General features: G+C 42.2%; 1 protein-coding gene across 1 annotated transcript in view; it reads left to right on the forward strand.

Annotated features, from left to right (window-relative positions):
* Window positions 1-5,053: 5,053 nt before the first annotated feature.
* The window catches only part of BAZ1B (bromodomain adjacent to zinc finger domain 1B), a 49,538-nt gene continuing 36,231 nt past the window's right edge, over window positions 5,054-18,360 (forward strand). The window contains exons 1-5 of the mRNA XM_075854132.1: window positions 5,054-5,434; window positions 12,284-12,400; window positions 12,802-12,946; window positions 14,268-14,469; window positions 17,199-17,320. Coding sequence (XP_075710247.1) covers window positions 5,316-5,434; window positions 12,284-12,400; window positions 12,802-12,946; window positions 14,268-14,469; window positions 17,199-17,320 — 705 coding nt within the window. The 5' untranslated portion in view covers window positions 5,054-5,315. The remainder of the gene's footprint in view (window positions 5,435-12,283; window positions 12,401-12,801; window positions 12,947-14,267; window positions 14,470-17,198; window positions 17,321-18,360) is intronic.

Genomic DNA, 18,360 nt, shown 5'->3' on the forward strand with positions numbered 1-18,360 from the left:
GAGGCAAAGCAACGTAGTAGTACGTGATGTTGCCCGTACCATCACCAGCGGGTGTCCGCTGTATATCACAGCTGACACCCTGTTGCATGGCCAGGACCGGAGCTAGCCTCCGATCCAGCCGATTAACCCCTTAAATGCAGCGCTCAAAAGCGAGCGCTGCATCTATGGGATTTTACCAGCAGATCAGAACCCAGCAATGTAATCGCGGGGTTCAGATAGCTGCTTTGGCAGACCGGAGGCCTAACAATCGCCTCCTGTCTGTCAAGTACGGAAGCCTTTTGGGTCCCGCTTGGAGGCTGCGATGTGGTTGCCGAGCGCAGGGTTGCAGATCGTTGCTATGGCAACCGGAGGCCTAACAATGGCCTCCTTGTCTGCCACGTATGGAAGCCCATTAGGCTCTGCCGGGAGGTGGGGCCTAATAGGCTTGCTGTCAGTGAATAACTGACAGCTCTAATGCATTTCACTATGTGGGTAGTGCAATGTATAGGCTATGTTTACATCACCGTACCTTTCCGCTGAGGGGTACCGTTCGAGGTTTCCATCGAGTTAACCCCTCAGCGGAAAGACAAACGGAAACCTAAGCTTCCGTTTCCCTCGCCATTGAACTCAATGGTGACAGAAATCTAGCTAATGGTTTCAGTTTTGTCACCGTTGTGACAGGGTTCCGTAGTTTTTGACGGAATCAATAGCGCAGTCGACTTCGCTATTGATTCAGTCAAAACAACGGAACCCTGTCATGACGGTGACAAACGGAAACCTTTAGCAATGTTTCCGTCACTATTGATATCAATGGTGAGGGAAACGGAAGCTGAGGTTTCCGTTTCCCTTTGCTTTGATTGGTTAACCAAACGGAAACCTCGACGGAACCCATCAACGGAAGGGCAACGGTGATGTGAACAGGCCCTTGGAGTAAAGATTAGAAGTGCAGGCCTTCAAGTCCCCTAGTGCGACAAAAAAAAAAGTTAATAAAAGTGTAAAAATAAGTGTAAAAAAAAAAACAACTGCCTTTTTTCCTATAATAGATCTTTATTATGGGGAAAAAATGAAACCGTTAAAAAAAGTACACATATTTGGTATCACCGCGTCCGTAACGACCTAAACTGTGAACCCCGAAAAAAAATAAAAAAACAATGCCAGAATCGCTATTTTTTGGTCACCGTCCCTCACAAAACAGAATAAAAAGTGATCAAAAAGTTGCATGTACCCAAAAACAGTACCAATAAAAACTACAATCCGTCCTGCAAAAAACAAGACCTTACACAGCTTTTTTTATGAAAAATAAAAAAGTTATGGCTCTCATAATATTGTGAGACAAAAAAAATCTATTTTTTTTAAAAAAAAGTAAATTTTATTCTGCAAACGTTGTAAAATATATAAAAAAACTATATACATATGGTATCGCCGTAATCGTATCGACCCGCAGAATAAAGTGAACGGCGTAAAAATAAATAAATAAAAAAGAATAAGCAACATTGTCAGAATTGCTGGTTTTTGGTCACCTTGCTTGACAAAAAAGGGAATAAAAAGTGATAAAAAAAATAAATAAATCGCACGTACCCCAAAATGGTAGAAATGAAAACTTGTGGATTGTCCCGCAACAAAAAAGTCCTGGCTCTCAGAATATGGTGACGCAAAATGTGCAGTGTTCCAAAAGCGGATAAGATTGGGCACAATTTAGCAGTGCGACACATTTATGAATTATTTATTTACTGCATTATTATACCCTCTTATTATGCCCAGATGTACTCTGCCCAGCCTACATATGCCCCCACATTATAAACTAAAATACCAGCAAAACCCCAAACAGAAAAATTACCAAGCAAAATCTGCGCTCCAAAAGCCAAATGGCGCTCCCTCGCTTCTGAGCCCTACAGTGTGCCCAAACAGCAGTTTACATCCACATATATGGCGTCGCCATACCCGGGAGAACCCGCATAAGATTTTATGAGGTATTCGTCTTCAGTGGCACAAACTGGGCACAACATATTGTGCACTAAAACGGCATATCAGAGGAAAATTGCAATTTTTACTTTGCACCATCCGCTACGCATTCATTTCTAATGAAAAAACACGTGGGGTCAAAATGCTCACTACACCCTTTAATATGCCCTACAATGTGTAGTTTCCAAGATGGGGGCCACTACTTGGGGATTTGTTTTACTATTTGACCTCGGAGCCCTGCAATTGTGGGCTAATGCTGTGAAAATCACCAAAATAGGCCTCAAATGCTCATGCTGCTCTTCAATTCTGAGCCCTGTCAATTGTCCAGGCAAATGATAAACGTGTTGAGGGGTGTAGTTTCTAAAATGGGGTCACTTCTTGGGGGCTTCCACTGTACTCGGGTACCTCCAGGGTTTTGCAAATGCAACATGGCGCTCAAAAATCAAATCAGCAAGATCTGCATGCCAAATATTGCTCCTGCCTTTCTGAACCCTGCCGTGTGTCCAAACATCAGTTTATGACCACATGTGGAGTATTTCCGTACTCGGGAGAAATTGCTTTACAAATGTTAGGGTGCTTTTTTTTCTCCTTTATCCCTTGTGGAAATGAAAAAATGCAACATTTTAGTGTACAAAATTTAGATATTCATTTTCACGGCCTAATTCCACTATATTCAGCAAAAAATCTGTGGGGTCTAAAAGCTCACTCTACCCCTCGATAAATTCCTTGAGGGCTATAATTTCGAAAATGGGGTCCACTGTTTTGGTCCTTCAGGGGCTTTGCAAATGCGAAATGACACCCAAAAACTATTCCAGCGAAACTTGCTTCAAAAGCCAAATGTCGCTCCTTCCCTTCTGAGCCCTGACGTGTGTTCAAACAGCAGTTTATTACCACATATGGAATATTGCCATAATCGGGAGAAATTGCTTTCCATATATAGGGGTGCATTTTCTCCTTTATCCCTTGTAAAAATTGAAAATTTCCACATTTTATCAGAAAAAAATTTAATTTTCAATTTCACAGCATAATTACACTAAATTCTTCAAAAAACCTGTGGGGTCAAAATGCTCACTATACTTGGTATTGATTTGGTCCGGCAGGGGCTTTGCAAATGTAACATGGTGCCGCAAACCATTCTAGCTAAATTTGAGCTCCAAAAGCCAAATAACGCTCTTTCCCTTCTATGCCCTGCCGTGGGTACGAACAGCAATTTATGCCCAGATATGGGGTATTGCCGTGCTCAGGAGAAATTGCTTTACAAATATTGGGGTGCTTTTTCTCCTTTAGCCCTTGTGAAAATGAAAAATCTTAGCTAAAACTACATTTTATGGGAAAAAAAATTAGAATTTAATTTTCACGGCCTACTTCCAAAAATTAGTGGGGTCAAAATGCTCACTATACCCCTAGATAAATTCCATAAGGGGTGTAAGTTCCGAAATGGGGTCACTTTTGGGGGGGTTTCCACTGATTTGGTCCGGCAGGGGCTTTGCAAATGCGACATGGCACCGAAAACCAATCCAGCAAAATTTGATCTCCAAAAGCCAAATGGCGCTCCTTCCCTTCTGAGAGCTGCCGTGTGTTCAAACAGCCGTTTATGACCACATGTGGGGAAATTGCTATACAAATGTTGGGGTGATATTTCTCCTTTATCCCTTGTAAAAATGAAAACATTGTATGTTTTATTTGAAAAAAATTAGATTTTCATTTTTGGCTTAATTCAAAGAAATTTAGCAAAACAATTGTGAGATCAAAATGGTGTCTTTTTGTTGGTTTTCCATATGTTTTGGCACCACAAGACCTTTTCAAACCGGACATGGTGCCTAAAATATTTTCTAATAGAAAGGAGGCCTGAAAATCCACGCTCCTTTGCTTCGGAGGCCGGTGTTTCAGTCCATTACCACACTAGGGCCACATGTAGGATATTTCTAAAAACTGCAGAATCTGGGCAATAAATTTTGAGTTGCGTTTCTCTGGTAAACCTATGTTATAGGAAAAAATATATTACTAATGAATTTCGGCAAAAAAAAATTTAATTTGTCAATTTCACCTCCACTTTGCTTTAATTCCTGTGAAACGCCTAAAGGGTTAAGAAACTTTCTAAATGCTGTTTTGAATACTTTGAGGGGTGCAGTTTTAAAATGGGGTGATTTATGGGGACTTTCTAATATATAAGGCCCTTAAAGCCACTTCAGAACTGAACTGGTCCTTGAAAAAATAGCCTTTTGAAATTTTCTTGAAAATATGAGAAATTGCTGCTAAACTTATAAGCCTTCTAATGTCTTAGAAAAATAAAAGGACGTTAAAAAAAACCTATGCAAACATAAAGAAGACATATGAGAAATGTAGACTAGTAACTATTTTGTGTGCTATAACTATCTGTTTTACAAGCAGATACATTTAAATTTGGAAAAATGCTAATTTTTACAAATTTTCTCTACATTTTGGAGTGTTCCACAAATATTTGAATTTATCGGTTACATTTTTTCACTCACATAAAGTAAAATGTCACCAGAAAACAATCTCGGAATCGCTTAGATAAGTAAAAGCATTCCAGAGTTATTACCACATAAAGTGACACATCAGATTAAAAAAAATAGGCCGTGTCCACAAGGCCAAAACTGGCTGTGTCTCCAAGGGGTTAATAAACAAATAACGTGTGTTTATTTGTGTGACAAACATCTTATTCAAAAGAAATGCAAATGAAACCACGCCTCGGAGCACCCAGTCCCAGCAGACTGTCATTGTCCCTGACAGGAGGGCGGCAGGCCCACAACCCGACTGTAGTAGCCCCTGTGTGGGAAAAGGGCGGCACATCATCAGCTGGTAAGTGTAGGATGACAGAAATAATGAATAAATAAAAAGACGATGAGCCGAAATACCCTGATGATGTTGTTGTTTTCAGATTTGTCGATAGCAATAAAGTTGCTAGGATGAAAAAAAAAATCAATATTAATGACATCTGCGACCCCGTTGCGCACGCTGCAACTAACCTTGCTAAAGAAATGTAACAAGGAAAGAGGCGTGGTTAAGCAAGCTAGATAGTCCAATAGAAAGCGCGAACATAAAACCCCGGCATAGTTAACGGCCAATAGAATTTCCGGTTGGGGCGACGATAGGCGCGTATTGATGTGAAGCGTATTCACGTTTGTATGTGCTTCTAGGAGGAGGCGGAGGGAGCCGGCGGCGGAAGGGAATCTCCCGCCATTTTTCAATCCCTGCTTTTCTTGTGCGTTTCAGGGTTCAAGGCGGGAAACCGGTGGGGGCTGCTTGTGTCAGGCAGCTTTACCAGCACCTCTCTGCGCTCAGCAGACCGGGATTAGGCCGTCCGTTAACTCCGGAGCCACGCTTTTTTTTCTTCTCAACCTGCTCTCGGGATGGCGCCGTTACTGGGCCGTAAACCGTTCCCGTTGGTGAAGCCGCTATGCGAGGCGCCCGGCGAAGGGGAGGAAGTGTTCGCTGTGGAGCACACCAAAGAAGCGTTCAGAAGCCGAGAGTATCCTTAATAACTGTAAAACCGAGAGATTACGTTATCCGTATGATCATCTGCAGCAGAAGTGTTGGTCTGTATCGCCCGGTGAGCCGGAGGTGGGGGTAGAGGGGCTGCTCGGTGTGTGTAGCAGTTTTTCATCTGTGTGTCGTTCTGTTTAGCGGTCCCCGCTTCCTCCACATATCGGCCCACGCTGAATGTTAGCGGGAGCGGCCATAGCCGGTTGAGCCTGCCCCATTGTTCTCATGTGTGGGCTCAGTTGTGTTCGGAGGGCCCGCCGATCTCTCTCTGTGGATGGAGGAGTTCATGCGTCACTGTGTTCTCGATGCCACTGTATGGCGGCCGCCGATAATGTGGCGTTACCTTGCTGTCAGTAATCCGGTGTGATATGTTTAGTGTATGTCCTGATGTCACTTAGTCCACCATAACTTTTATGTGAAGTCTGCTTTAGGCCTGGACTAGATATGTAAGGTTTTCATTCACTGACAGCAAGTAACCATCCTGAAGCGCGCAAAGTTGCCCAAGTGTGAATATTCCCTTTAATACTGATCTTTGGCCACAGTATGACTTACATGAGGGAATTTGGTCTTGCCGTAGTGTGTGATCTGTTGGTAAAGTTCAGTACTTAGCAGTTTTAGGTTGTGATCTCCTATTAGTGATTGAGTTGGAGATATTATTGCTTTTCATGTGTTAGGATATTGTGATGGTTCCAGAAATATTATGATGACGTTTGCATGTGTCAGCATCATTAATTTACCATAGGAAAGACTTTTTTTTAAATCTTCTATGGTGGATGATTTGCATGAGTGACTATTATTGGCAGTAGACTGTTATTTGCTCCTAGTGAGTGGTCCTTTCAGTCAGCATCTTTCCAGGACACATCAAGACCAACAAAAAGATTAGATAACCTCTGGCCCTAGCTGTTGTGAAACTACATTTCCCAGCATGCCCGGTCAGCCTCTGTCTGGTCTTATTGGAGGTTGTAGATTATCAACCAGTGACCACATGCGGCACTAGATGGTGTTGCGTAAGTCTGGAAGATTTCTTTGAATGCTTTTTTTTAATTTCGTATAATGCTTTGTAGATTACTTCCATGTGGTTTGGAGCAGCTCATTATAAAATGTAGCGACATGCTCGTAAACCTAAAGTTATGTTTTATCAATCATAACCCTGTCTGTGGTCTTATGGATCCCTTAGTGTTAGGCTGTATTTACACCAACGGGTGTTAAATCAGCTGTGAAACTGATGTTTTTCAAGGACTATTTGCACCCGTGCGGGACCCCTTTTTTACGGATCTCCGACTTGAGTCCATTGAGGGATCCGGGAAAACTGGCAAAAATAAGGCATGTACTATTTTCACGGTCTCTTAAAAGAAAAAAAAAATGTAGATCTTAGACAGATCTACATATGATCTAATGTGTATTGTGGAAGCCCGATGATAAGGATTGACATGCTGGATCCTTTTTTTTTTTCTTTTTTAAATAAACATGCAAGCTTATGGGCACCACGGGACAACTATCTAATGTCTATGGCTGGCTTTATTCCATCTTTGCTTTTCTAGTGTAAGTGCTGAATGATGGACAGGTGCTATTTAGCAAGTGTACCTAAAAAGTTAGTCACTACTGCCTGAATTATAGGGTTGTTTTCTATTGATGATGATATTGTGCTAAAGATCTTGCAGACTTCTGGATTTGTTTCTTTGTCCGTATAGTTTTCACTGTGCCGTTTTCCTATAAAGTTTCATGTGGTTTTATAATAGGATATTGCTGCGTATAAAATGAAAGTTGTTTATGTAACTTTTTTTGTTTCCTGGCATTGACACATGAGTTACTTCGTGTCTAGATTAGAATTGGGGTAGTAAATATGAAGTGTCTCTCGTTCCACTTCCTGATTGCTGACATCACAACACCAAGGCTGATGAGTCACTGATGTTATCGCGATGCTGTATTACAACTTGTTCTCCTGTCATGAAAGTAGTTGCTTCCCCCACTCCTCCCATTCTATGCCTTTTAGTTTCATCTTGTGATCTCTAGGTCATGTTAAAGTGGTTTTACCATGATCAATATTTATCACCTAGCCACAGGATAGGAGAAAAATATCTGATCGGTCACCCCTCAGACTTGCCTTTTGGCTGTCATGGATGACATAGTGATTGGATATTATGGATATCCATACGTCATAGCCGGGTAGGGAAAGTATGGAACGGGCTCACTGAGTGATCCCGCTCGATGCGGGTGTCTTCTTTATGTTACAGCTGACCGCAAGCGGTAACGAGCGGGAACCGTGCTCGAGCGTGATCCCGCTTGTTTAACCCCCTCTAGCAGTTCATCGCGCCCCCCGCAATGCAATTGCGGGGTGGCGCTGGTTGCTATGGCTGCCTGGGCACCTAATGAAGCCCCCCAGGTCCGCCGTCTGTGCTCCTACTAAGCCCTGCCTACTAGAAAGACTATGTACTGCAATACATTGGTATTGCAGTATATCGTGCAAGCGGTCCAACGATCGCTGGTTGAAGTCCCCTTGGGGGACTAATAAATAAAGTTAAAATTAGTAACTTTATAAGTTAAAAAAAAACAAACCTTTCCCATTTTCCCCTTAGAGCATAGTAAAAAAAAAAGTAAACAGAATTGGTATTGCCGCATCCGTAAAAGTCTGAACTATTACAATATATCATTATTTAACCCGCACGGTGTACGCCGTAAAAAAAAATGTTGTATACGCCAGAATCGCTATTTTTTTGGTCACCTCCTCTCCCACAATAAAATGGAATAAAAAGTGATCAAAACATCGCATGAACCCCAAAATGGTGTAATTTTAACCCGTTAGTGACCGCCAATACGCCTTTTAACGGCGGCCACTAACGGGCTTTATTCTGATGCATATGCCTTTTTACGGCACTGCATCAGGATGAGTAAACAGAGCAGGTAGCCGTCAAATCTCCCTGCTCTCAGCTGCCAGAGGCAGCTGAGGGCTGGGAGCGTCCCTGCTCTGCCGTGTGAGATCGATATAAGTATCGATCTCACATGTTTAACCCCTCAGATGCGGTGAGCAATAGCGTGCACCGCATCTGAGTGGTTTTGGAGAGCGGGACGGAGCTCCCGCTCTCTCCCACCGACACCCGGCGATAAGATCGCCGAGTGTCTGTGTCTTCTATGGCAGCCGGGGGCCTAATAAAGGCCCCCAGGTCTGCCTGTCATGAATGTCTGCTAGATCATGCCTCTGGCATGACCTAGCAGATGCCTGCCCGTTTTAAACGGACAGGCAGTAATACACTTCAATACAAAAGTATTGCAGTGTATTATAATAGCGATCGCAGAATCGCATATTATAGTCCCCTAGTGGGACTAGTAAAAAAGTAAAAAAAAAGTTTAATAAAGTTAATTTGAAAAAAAATGAAAAACCCAGCTTTTCCCCTTACAAACTCCTTTACTATTAAAAAACCAAAATAAATTAAAAAAGTTACGCATATTTGGTATCGCCGCGTCCGAAAGGACCCCGACTATAAATCTATTACATTATTTAACCCGCACGGTGAACGCCGTAAAAAATGTAATAAAAAACTATGGAAAAATTGCTCTTTTCTGTGAATCCTGACTTAAAAAAAGTTATAAAAAGTGATCAAAAAGTCGCATCTACTCAAAAATGGTACCAATAAAAACTACAAGTCTTCCCGCAAAAAAAAAGCCCTCATACAACCGCATCGGCGGAACAATAAAAACGTTACGGCTCTTCAAACATGGAGACACAAAAACAAATAATTTTGAAAAAAAAGCGTTTTTACTGTGTAAAAGTAGTAAAACATTCAAAATCGATACAAATTTGGTATCGTTGCAATCGTAAAACAACCCGCTGAATAAAGTTATTGTTATTTATATCACATGGTAAACGGCGTAGATTTAAGACGCGAAAAAGCGTGGCGAAATTTCAGGTTTTTTTCTATTTCCCCCCCCTCAAAAAAAGTTAGTCAACAAATATGTCCCCCAAAATGGTGCTATTAAAAAATACAACTTGTCCCGCAAAAAACAAGACCTTATACAGCTATGTCGACGCAAAAATGAAAGAGTTATAGCTCTTGGAATGCGACGATGGAAAAATGTAAAAAATGGCTTGGTCATTAAAGGAACAGTGTCATCACAATTTTTTTTTAATATGTTAAAGATGTTAGTGCTTTATTAAAAACGTTTATATTTATTTGTGTGTTTGTGTTTTACTTTTTCTTATTTTTACACTTTTTCTTCCCTATGGGGGCTGCCATTTTTTTTTCCATTTCTGTATGTGTCGATTAACGACACATACAGACATGGAATACGGCAGCCACAGTCCCATAGGGACTGCGAACGGGGCCCGTTCCATCCACTAACATGTACGCCGTCTGTGTGGGAACTGCGCATGCGCCGCTCCCACACAGTCCAATTTGAAATGCGCGCCGTCCGGCACCATTTTCCTGTGGACCGGAAGTCGCGGCCGGACAGTAATATTACTACTTCCGGTCGCGGCTTCCGGACTTGTGCACTTGGACCAGCGGCAGCAGACTGAGCGGACGGGCCGGAGGGAGCCGCGGCGGCAGGCGCAGGTAAGAGATTTCTATGTATGTTCGTGTTTGTGTACGTTTACTACTGTATGTAAACCTACTACACTGTGTGTTAGCTCAAAAAATGGCGACACACAGTGTAGGAGGTTAGACCGTTCAAACCCCTCGTTTATCCCGGCACTAGCCAGGATAAAGGAGGGGGGGGGGGATGCTGAGAGCTCACTAGAGCGAGGGCTTTTTACCCAATTTTGCAGCATAAAGCAATGTGGTTGCTTTACCACATGCAATGCTGCAATTTTGGGAATAGCTCCATCTAGTGACCAGCAATGGGAAATATTATAAATTAGAATTAATTTATAATATTTCCTGACTCGTGAAAAAAATAAAAAAAATTTGAACAATGTTTAATCACCTACACACTAAATGTTTAATTAAAAAAAAACAAACATGTTTTTCTGGCAACACATTCCCTTTAAGGGGTTAAACTACAGCTTATCCCGCAATAAATAAGCCTGCATACCACTTAATCGACGGAAAAATAAAAAAGTTTTGGCTCTCAGAATTTGGCGACACAAAATAAATAATTTTTTTTACTTGTAGGAGTAGTAAATTATAGAAAAAACTATGTATAGATTTGGTATCGCCGTAATCGTATTGACTTGCAGAATAAAGTTAACATCTTGATTTAATTGCACAATGAATTCCGTAAAAACTAAGCGCTAAAAACAATGGAGGAATCGCTGTGCTTTTCATTTTGTACTGCACAATTTTTTTTTTTTTTCAGTTAACTAGTGCATTATATGGCACAATAAATGGTGCTACGAAAAACCAACTCGTCCTGCAATAATCAAGCCCTCATAGGACTATAAAGACAGAAAAAAAAAAGTTATGGCTTTTGGAAGGTGGGGAGGAAAAAAACGTTAACATTAAAATGGAAGTGGTTTACGACGAAGGGGTTAACAAATATGGGCCCTTATATCAAATGTACATCAGTAGGAAATGTCTTCACAAATGCGAGAGAATCTGGTCGCGATGGCTAAGGCTTCGTTCACATCTGCGTCAGGGCTCCGTTCCGTCAGAGCTTTCCGTCGGAACGGAGCCCTGACTGACCCAAACGGAAACCATAGGTTTCCGTTTCCATCACCATTGATTAGAATATTGATTAGTAGTCGACTACGCTATTATTGTCAAAACGACGGAACTCTTGCACAACGGAGATAAACGGTAACCATTGGCACTGGATCTGTCACCATGGAAACCAATGGTGATGGTTTCCGTTTGTCAGTCAGGGCTCTGTTCTGACGAAATGTTGGAATGGAGCACTGACGCGTATGAACGAAGCCTAAAATTGTCAAACTGCTGTATAAATCTCTAGGTTCTTGTCAAGGATGTGGACTGGGTCGAGTCAGGTCGCGCATCTTGTAGTGTGTGATTGGGATCTTCTATTGACAGTATGGCGGTTGGTTACGTCTATTACCCTAATTGATTTATATGCTTTCCATATGGTATTCTATTCTGCTTACTTTGGCATGTCTTCCCAAAGTTCCCTTTTGTAAAGGTGAATAATCCTCTGCCGTGCTGTATAATAGTTTTTTTTCATTTCTTTTGTTGTGAACAGCAGAATGAAAGACTTTTTTAAAACAAAAAAAAAATATCTGACTGGTGGGGCTCTCGCTGCTGGGACCCCCACTGATCATGAGCAGGCTTACCTTGCCATTCCTGGGAGCCCCATATGAATGAAGTGATAGTGCGCGTTCTTGGCCACCGCTGCATTCATCTCTACGGGGCTGCCGTACGCTATCTTCAGCAACCCTATAAAAATGAATGGAGCGGTGGCCGAGCATGCGCCCTATCACTTCATTCATATGGGGTTCCCAGGAATGGCAAGGTAAGCCCATTCTCGTAATGTGTGGGGACCCCCACCGATCAGTTGTTTTTCACCTATCCTGTGGATAGGTGATAAATATTCATTATGGTAAAACCCCTTCAAAGGCGTTTTCCCATCAAGGGCATTTATGGCATATCCATATGATATGCCATATATGTCAGATGGAGGTCCCACCTTTCAGATCCCCACCTATCTCTAGAATGGGGCCCCCTGAACCCTGTTCTACCTTTCTTCGTTCCCGCTACCACTTCGTAATTTCCGACCATGTAATCAGAAAACAGCGGGCAGCTCGGTACCAGAGTTCCAGCGTCCGGTGGTCCCAGCAATCATACGTTTATCACTTATCCTGTGGATAGGTGACGTATCTTGTGGGACTAGTCCTTTAGTAAAGTTACGAAACCATATTGGCTGCTGTTTTTCCTTAACCGCTTACTTGTAGAGAATATGAAGCACGATTGGAGCGCTATGCAGAGCGTATTTGGACATGTAAAAGCACAGGTAGCGGTCAGCTGACTCACAGAGAGGCCTGGGATGAAGAACAGGAAGTAGCAGAGTTGTAAGTAGCACATTTTACTAATGGATTATTTCACCTGTATTTCTAACTGATGTGTTCATCTTGCAACTACTTTATTTATCTGGTATGCGCAGTACTCGTATACCGTTTCACGGACTGTATTCTCACTTTTTCTAGGGCAGAATACTGTAGACTGCAATATTCATATCTTTATTACGATCTGTGCCTCTACACTTATTGTGCATGAAGGCCTAGGTCAGCCCACTCCATGTCATTTCTCTGGGCCTGGTTAATGCATTGTGTAGAATAGCCACAAAATAGTGGTGGTATGACTAGATTCTGTGGTATCTAATACAGTGGACTAGAGTGAAAGACTGCTGTTGTAAACTCTTAAGACGAATGCTTATGGTTATGTATGTTACAATGCTCTTCTCTTGCTGCAGATTAAAAGAAGAGTTTCCAGTATGGTATGAGAAGCAGGTGTTGGAGATTGTGCACCATAACACAATCTCTTTAGACAAGTTGGTGGACCAAGCGTGGATGGATATAATGACAAAATATGCTATTGATGAAGAGTGTGACTTTGAGGTATTCTGCACTTTGGCTATACCAAGTATTTCTCTGTAAAGCACTTAAAATATAGTAAATTTACGCAAGAAGAATGCAGGATTCTTATTATAACCTAGCATCTGATTGAAAAAAGGGCTTCCCATTCAAATTAATGTTTTATTTCGCAAGATAGGTTTTTCTACTTAGTGCCTAGACTAATATCCAGTTATATTATCTTGATATTTTCCTGATGCCTTAATAAGCGTTAAAAGAATAGCTAAAATGTATTTTAATAGTGTACCCTTCCGACTTTTGATTTTATTTTAAGAACGTTCTTTTTATTAGCGAAGAAATAGGTTTACAATACAATGGAAGACATTGCCGGTTTAGATGTACAATCAAAGTATGCAGAATGAGGACAAGATAAGCTAGGTCTTGAGATCTTACGCCTCTTGCACACGACAGTTTGGGCCATGAAAAGTGGTCCGTGTGTCAGACCGATTGCCTGGCCTGACTGTGGTACAGGTGAACGGGACTCCTGCATCATAGACCTTTATGATCTAGGAGTCTCTGCCTCCTCACGAAACTGCTGTTTTGTACCGAACAAAATGATGCAGTACGGAACAGAAGTTCGGTGGGGAGGCAGACACTCCTAGCATCATAAATGTCTATGATGCCAGTAGTCCCGTCAACCTGTAGCACAGTCGGGCCGGGAAGTCCCGTCGACGGACCGTTTTTCACGGCCCGAACTCAGTCATGTGTAACTGGGGTTAGGGCTCATTCAGACGAGCGTATATGTAGTTCGGTTGACGGCCGTTAAAGCAACGCCCGTCACACGGACTCATGTACTTCAATGGGGCCATTCACATGACCGTTTGAACTGAGCGTGTTATGGGTGTGTGAAAAAATAGGACATGTCCTATTTTACTGCGTGTCACGCATCCCTCCATAGACTCTAGTCTGTGGAGGATCCATGACCACGTGCACCTCACGTCCTAGGTTAGCTACGCTCGTCCGAATGTAGCCTTAAAGAGTCTAAGACCACGCAGCAGGGACCAGATTATACAATGTGCTGTATAATCAAAATGCAATACAGTGAATAACAGATGCAAACAAACCTGGATGAAAACTGATGCACAGAGAACTTTTTTTTATTTTATAGCTTTGAAGTTGTAGAAACGTTTACAATGCCAATCACAGACCATACAATTGATTTAGTAAATAGTGAAAAACTGGTGGTCAGAAAACGTATGCATGGTGGTTTTCTGACGCTCTCTGGTACACAGATTTGGTAATGTATTGATAATATATTCATCTTTTACCAACAAAGTATGTAACTTTTTTTTTTTTCTTCTCTCAGATGGCTCCTGAAAAATACACGAGAGCCAAAATTGTAAAGATTCATCCCCTGGAAAAAGATGAACAGTCGAGTGCAGAGAAGAAGGTTGATGGTGCATGTGACTCTCCATCCAGTGACAAGGAGAACTCCAGTCGGGTTGCACAGGATAACCAACTTAAGGAAGAGCACAGTCGGAGAGACAGTCTGAGTTCGCTTAGAGAAAGTAAGTTCTCGATGTTGTCACCTTGTATAACTGGCTATCGTGTAAGCACACTGTGATGGGGTTCACCTAATGTCCAATATTTTCACACTATATCAAAATTATATGTTACACATGTAGGCTCTGAGACCTGATGGTCGTCCTGCCTTTTTAAACCGTATTCATGTTAGCTGAAAAGCATCTCTGTGTTAAAGGGAATGTGTCGCTAGAATTTTTTTTTTTCTTCAGTTAAACCGTTCGTATTTAAAGAGGCTCTGTCACCAGATTTTGCAGCCCCTATCTGCTATTGCAGCAGATAGGCGCTGCAATGTAGATTACAGTAACGTTTTTATTTTTAAAAAACGAGCATTTTTGGCCAAGTTATGACCATTTTCGTATTTATGCAAATGAGGCTTGCAAAAGTACAACTGGGCGTGTATTATGTGCGTACATCGGGGCGTGTTTACTACTTTTACTAGCTGGGCTTTCTGACGAGAAGTATCATCCACTTCTCTTCACAACGCCCAGCTTCTGGCAGTGCAGACACAGCCGTGTTCTCCAGAGATCACGCTGTGACGTCACTCACAGGTCCTGCATCGTGTCAGACGAGCAAGGACACATCGACACCAGAGGCTACAGATGATTCTGCAGCAGCATCGGCGTTAGCAGGTAAGTCGATGTAGCTACTTACCTGCAAATGCTGATGCTGCTGCAGAATCAACTGTAGCCTCTGGTGCCGACACGATGCAGGACCTGTGAGTGACGTCACAGATCTGCACTGCCAGAAGCTGGGCGTTCTGAAGAGAAGTGGATGATACTTCTCATCAGAAAGCCCAGCTAGTAAAAGTAGTAAACACGCCCCGATGTAACACACATAATACACGCCCAGTTGTACTTTTGCAAACCATTTGCATAAATACGAAAATGGCCATAACTTGGCCAAAAATGCTCGTTTTTTAAAAATAAAAACGTTACTGTAATCTACATTGCAGCGCCTATCTGCTGCAATAGCAGATAGGGGTTACAAAATCTGGTGACAGAGCCTCTTTAAGTGATTAAACATTTCTTAATTTTTTTTAAATTTTTTCACAAGTTAGGAAATAATATAAATTAGATTCTAATTTATAACCTTTCCATGTGCTGGTCACTAGAGGGAGCAATTCCCAAAATTGCAGCATTGCAATGTGGTAAAGCAACCTCATTGCTTTATGATGCAAATTTGGTGTAGACACTCTCTAGTGTCCTCACACAATCCCCCCCTCTCCCTTATCCTGGCTAGTGCCAGGAGAAGGAGGTGGTTGAATCTTCTAATCCTCCTACACTGTGCATTCGCTCAGAAAATGGCGGCACACAGTGTAGGAGGATTAGATACAGTGGTAATCAGACAGTATAACACGAACATAATACACATCTCACAAACATAACTTACCTGCTCCTGCCGCCGCTGCTGCCTCCGATCCTACTCCTCTCGTCGTCGCTGCCTGGAACATATGTACGGAAGCCGCGACCGGAAGTAGTCCTCTTGCTGTCTGGCCGCGGCTTCCGGTCCACATGAAAATGGCGCTGCATGTCGCTCTGCCGAAGACCTTCCTTTTGGACTGTGTGGGAGCGGCGCATGCGCCGTTCCCACACAGACGGCGTACACTATAGTGAATGGAACGGCTCCCGGTCGCATTCTCTATGGGGATGTATGTGCCGTATTCCATCTCTGTATGTGTCGTTAATCGACACATACAGATATGAAAAAAAAAAATGGCAGCCCCATAGTGAAGTAAAACACAAACACAAATAAATAAAATGTATTTTAATATACGAAAAGCAAATTTATGAGAATTTTCGCGACACCTTCCCTTTAAGTATTTGAGCCTATAAAAGGGACTCCAGTTTTCAGTTGAAGATGCTGGCAATTGCAAGTTATCCAGACACCCTATTAGACTGTACCATCTGTTACAAACGGTCATATTTTAGGCTTCGTTCACACCTGCATCAGGGCTTCGTTCAGGCGTTTGAACTGAGCGTGTTATGGGTGTGTGAAAAAATAGGACATGTCCTATTTTACTGCGTGTCACGCATCTCTCCATAGACTCACGTCCTAGGTTAGCTACGCTCGTCCGAATGTAGCCTTACAGAGTCTAAGACCACGCAGCAGGGACCAGTTTATACAATGTGCTGTATAATCAAAATGCAATACAGTGAATAACAGATGCAAACAAACCTGGATGAAAACTGATGCACAGAGAACTTTTTTTATTTTATAGCTTTGAAGTTGTAGAAACGTTTACATTACGGAACCCTGACTAAAATGGAACACATAGGCTTCCGTTTGCATCACTATTGATTTCAATAGTGACTGATCCGGTGCAAATGGTTCCGTCGTTTTGACGGAAGCAATAGCATAGTCTACAACTACGGAAAGCGGAGTGCTTGAACGGAGCCCTGACGCAGTTGTGAATGAAGCCTTAGTTGGTCTTTCTCAGCTTTCTGATGCGTTCTACGTTGTATTCTGACAAAAATTCGGCACGGTATATAATTTCAGTTAATTTGTTTACACAACATTAGCTGAATTAATTTCACACATTTGAGGTTTTCTTTTGGTGAATTAAGGAGTTATAGGCAAATGGATTTGCCAATAGGTTCTATAGGCTGGCGGGTTGCACAGATCAAATACTCCGCTCTAGTTTTAAGTGGTCTTATAATGGCTAAATTAGAGTTTGAACGTAACTTTTTTTTTTTTTTTTTTTTCTTCACTCCAGGTGACAGAGCAAGGCGCTCACCTCGTAAACTCCCTGCAACCTTGAAAAAGGAGGAGAAAAAATGGGCTCCACCTAAATTTTTGCCACACAAATATGATGTGAAATTTCTGAATGAAGACAAGGTGAGATTGTACTCCATACAACATATTCATTTCTGTGGAACAAAACTATTAAATAGATTTCAACCTAGTATATAAAGATCCTAAACTATGGTACTGGTAGGCTGTAAGTTTGGTACCTTGCTTTTTTAATTTTAATACTGCATTGTGTTTGAACATGAAGGTGCCCGGGTATTTCTTAACCCCTTAGTGACCGACGTGAAAAGGCGTATTGGTGGTCACTAAGGGGCCTTAGGCTAGGCTGACGCCTTTTCACGTGAGCCTAGTCTAAGTCCTGCACGGGTCTCCCGTGCAGGCTGGAGCCAGGGCTCAGCTGTCTAATGACAGCTGAGATCCTGCTCCAACGCCCGCGATCGAAGTTTACTTCGATCGCGGCCGTTTAACCCGTTAAATGCTGCGGTCAATAGCGACCGCGGCATTTAGCTTTGTTTACAAAGGGAGTGAGCTCCCTCTGTCACCCATCGGCGGCCCGCGAATGCAATCGCGGGTCTCCGATGGGGTGTCATGGCAGCTGGGGGCTTGATAAAAGCCCCCAGGTCTGCCCTGGACATATGCCCGTTAGGACGCGCCGGAGGCACGTCCTAACAGATTGCCTGTCAGATTTACACTGACAGGCAATAATGCTCTGGTATACGAAGTATACCAAAGCATTATAGCAGCGATCTGAAGATCGCACAGTAAAGTCCCCTAGTGGGACTAATAAAATAAGTAATAAATGTGAAATAAAGATTAATAATAAAAGTTACAGTAAAAAAATCCATTTTTTTCGATAAGTGGTTTTATTTAGTAAAAGTGTAAAAAAATAAATAAAAGTACACATATATGGTATTGCCGCGACCGTAATGACTCCATTAATGAAGTTAATATGTAATTTAAACCGCACGGTGAACACCGTAAAAAAAAAAACAATGGCGAAATTGCTATTTTTTTCCATTGCCCCCCAAAAAAGTCATAATAAAAATGAATCAATAAGTCCCATGCACGCCAAAACAGTACCATTCAAAACTACGTCTCGTCCCGCAGAAAACAAGCACAAAAAATCA

The sequence above is a fragment of the Rhinoderma darwinii genome, chromosome 2 (genome assembly GCF_050947455.1).
Source record: "Rhinoderma darwinii isolate aRhiDar2 chromosome 2, aRhiDar2.hap1, whole genome shotgun sequence".
Lineage (NCBI taxonomy): Eukaryota > Metazoa > Chordata > Amphibia > Anura > Rhinodermatidae > Rhinoderma > Rhinoderma darwinii.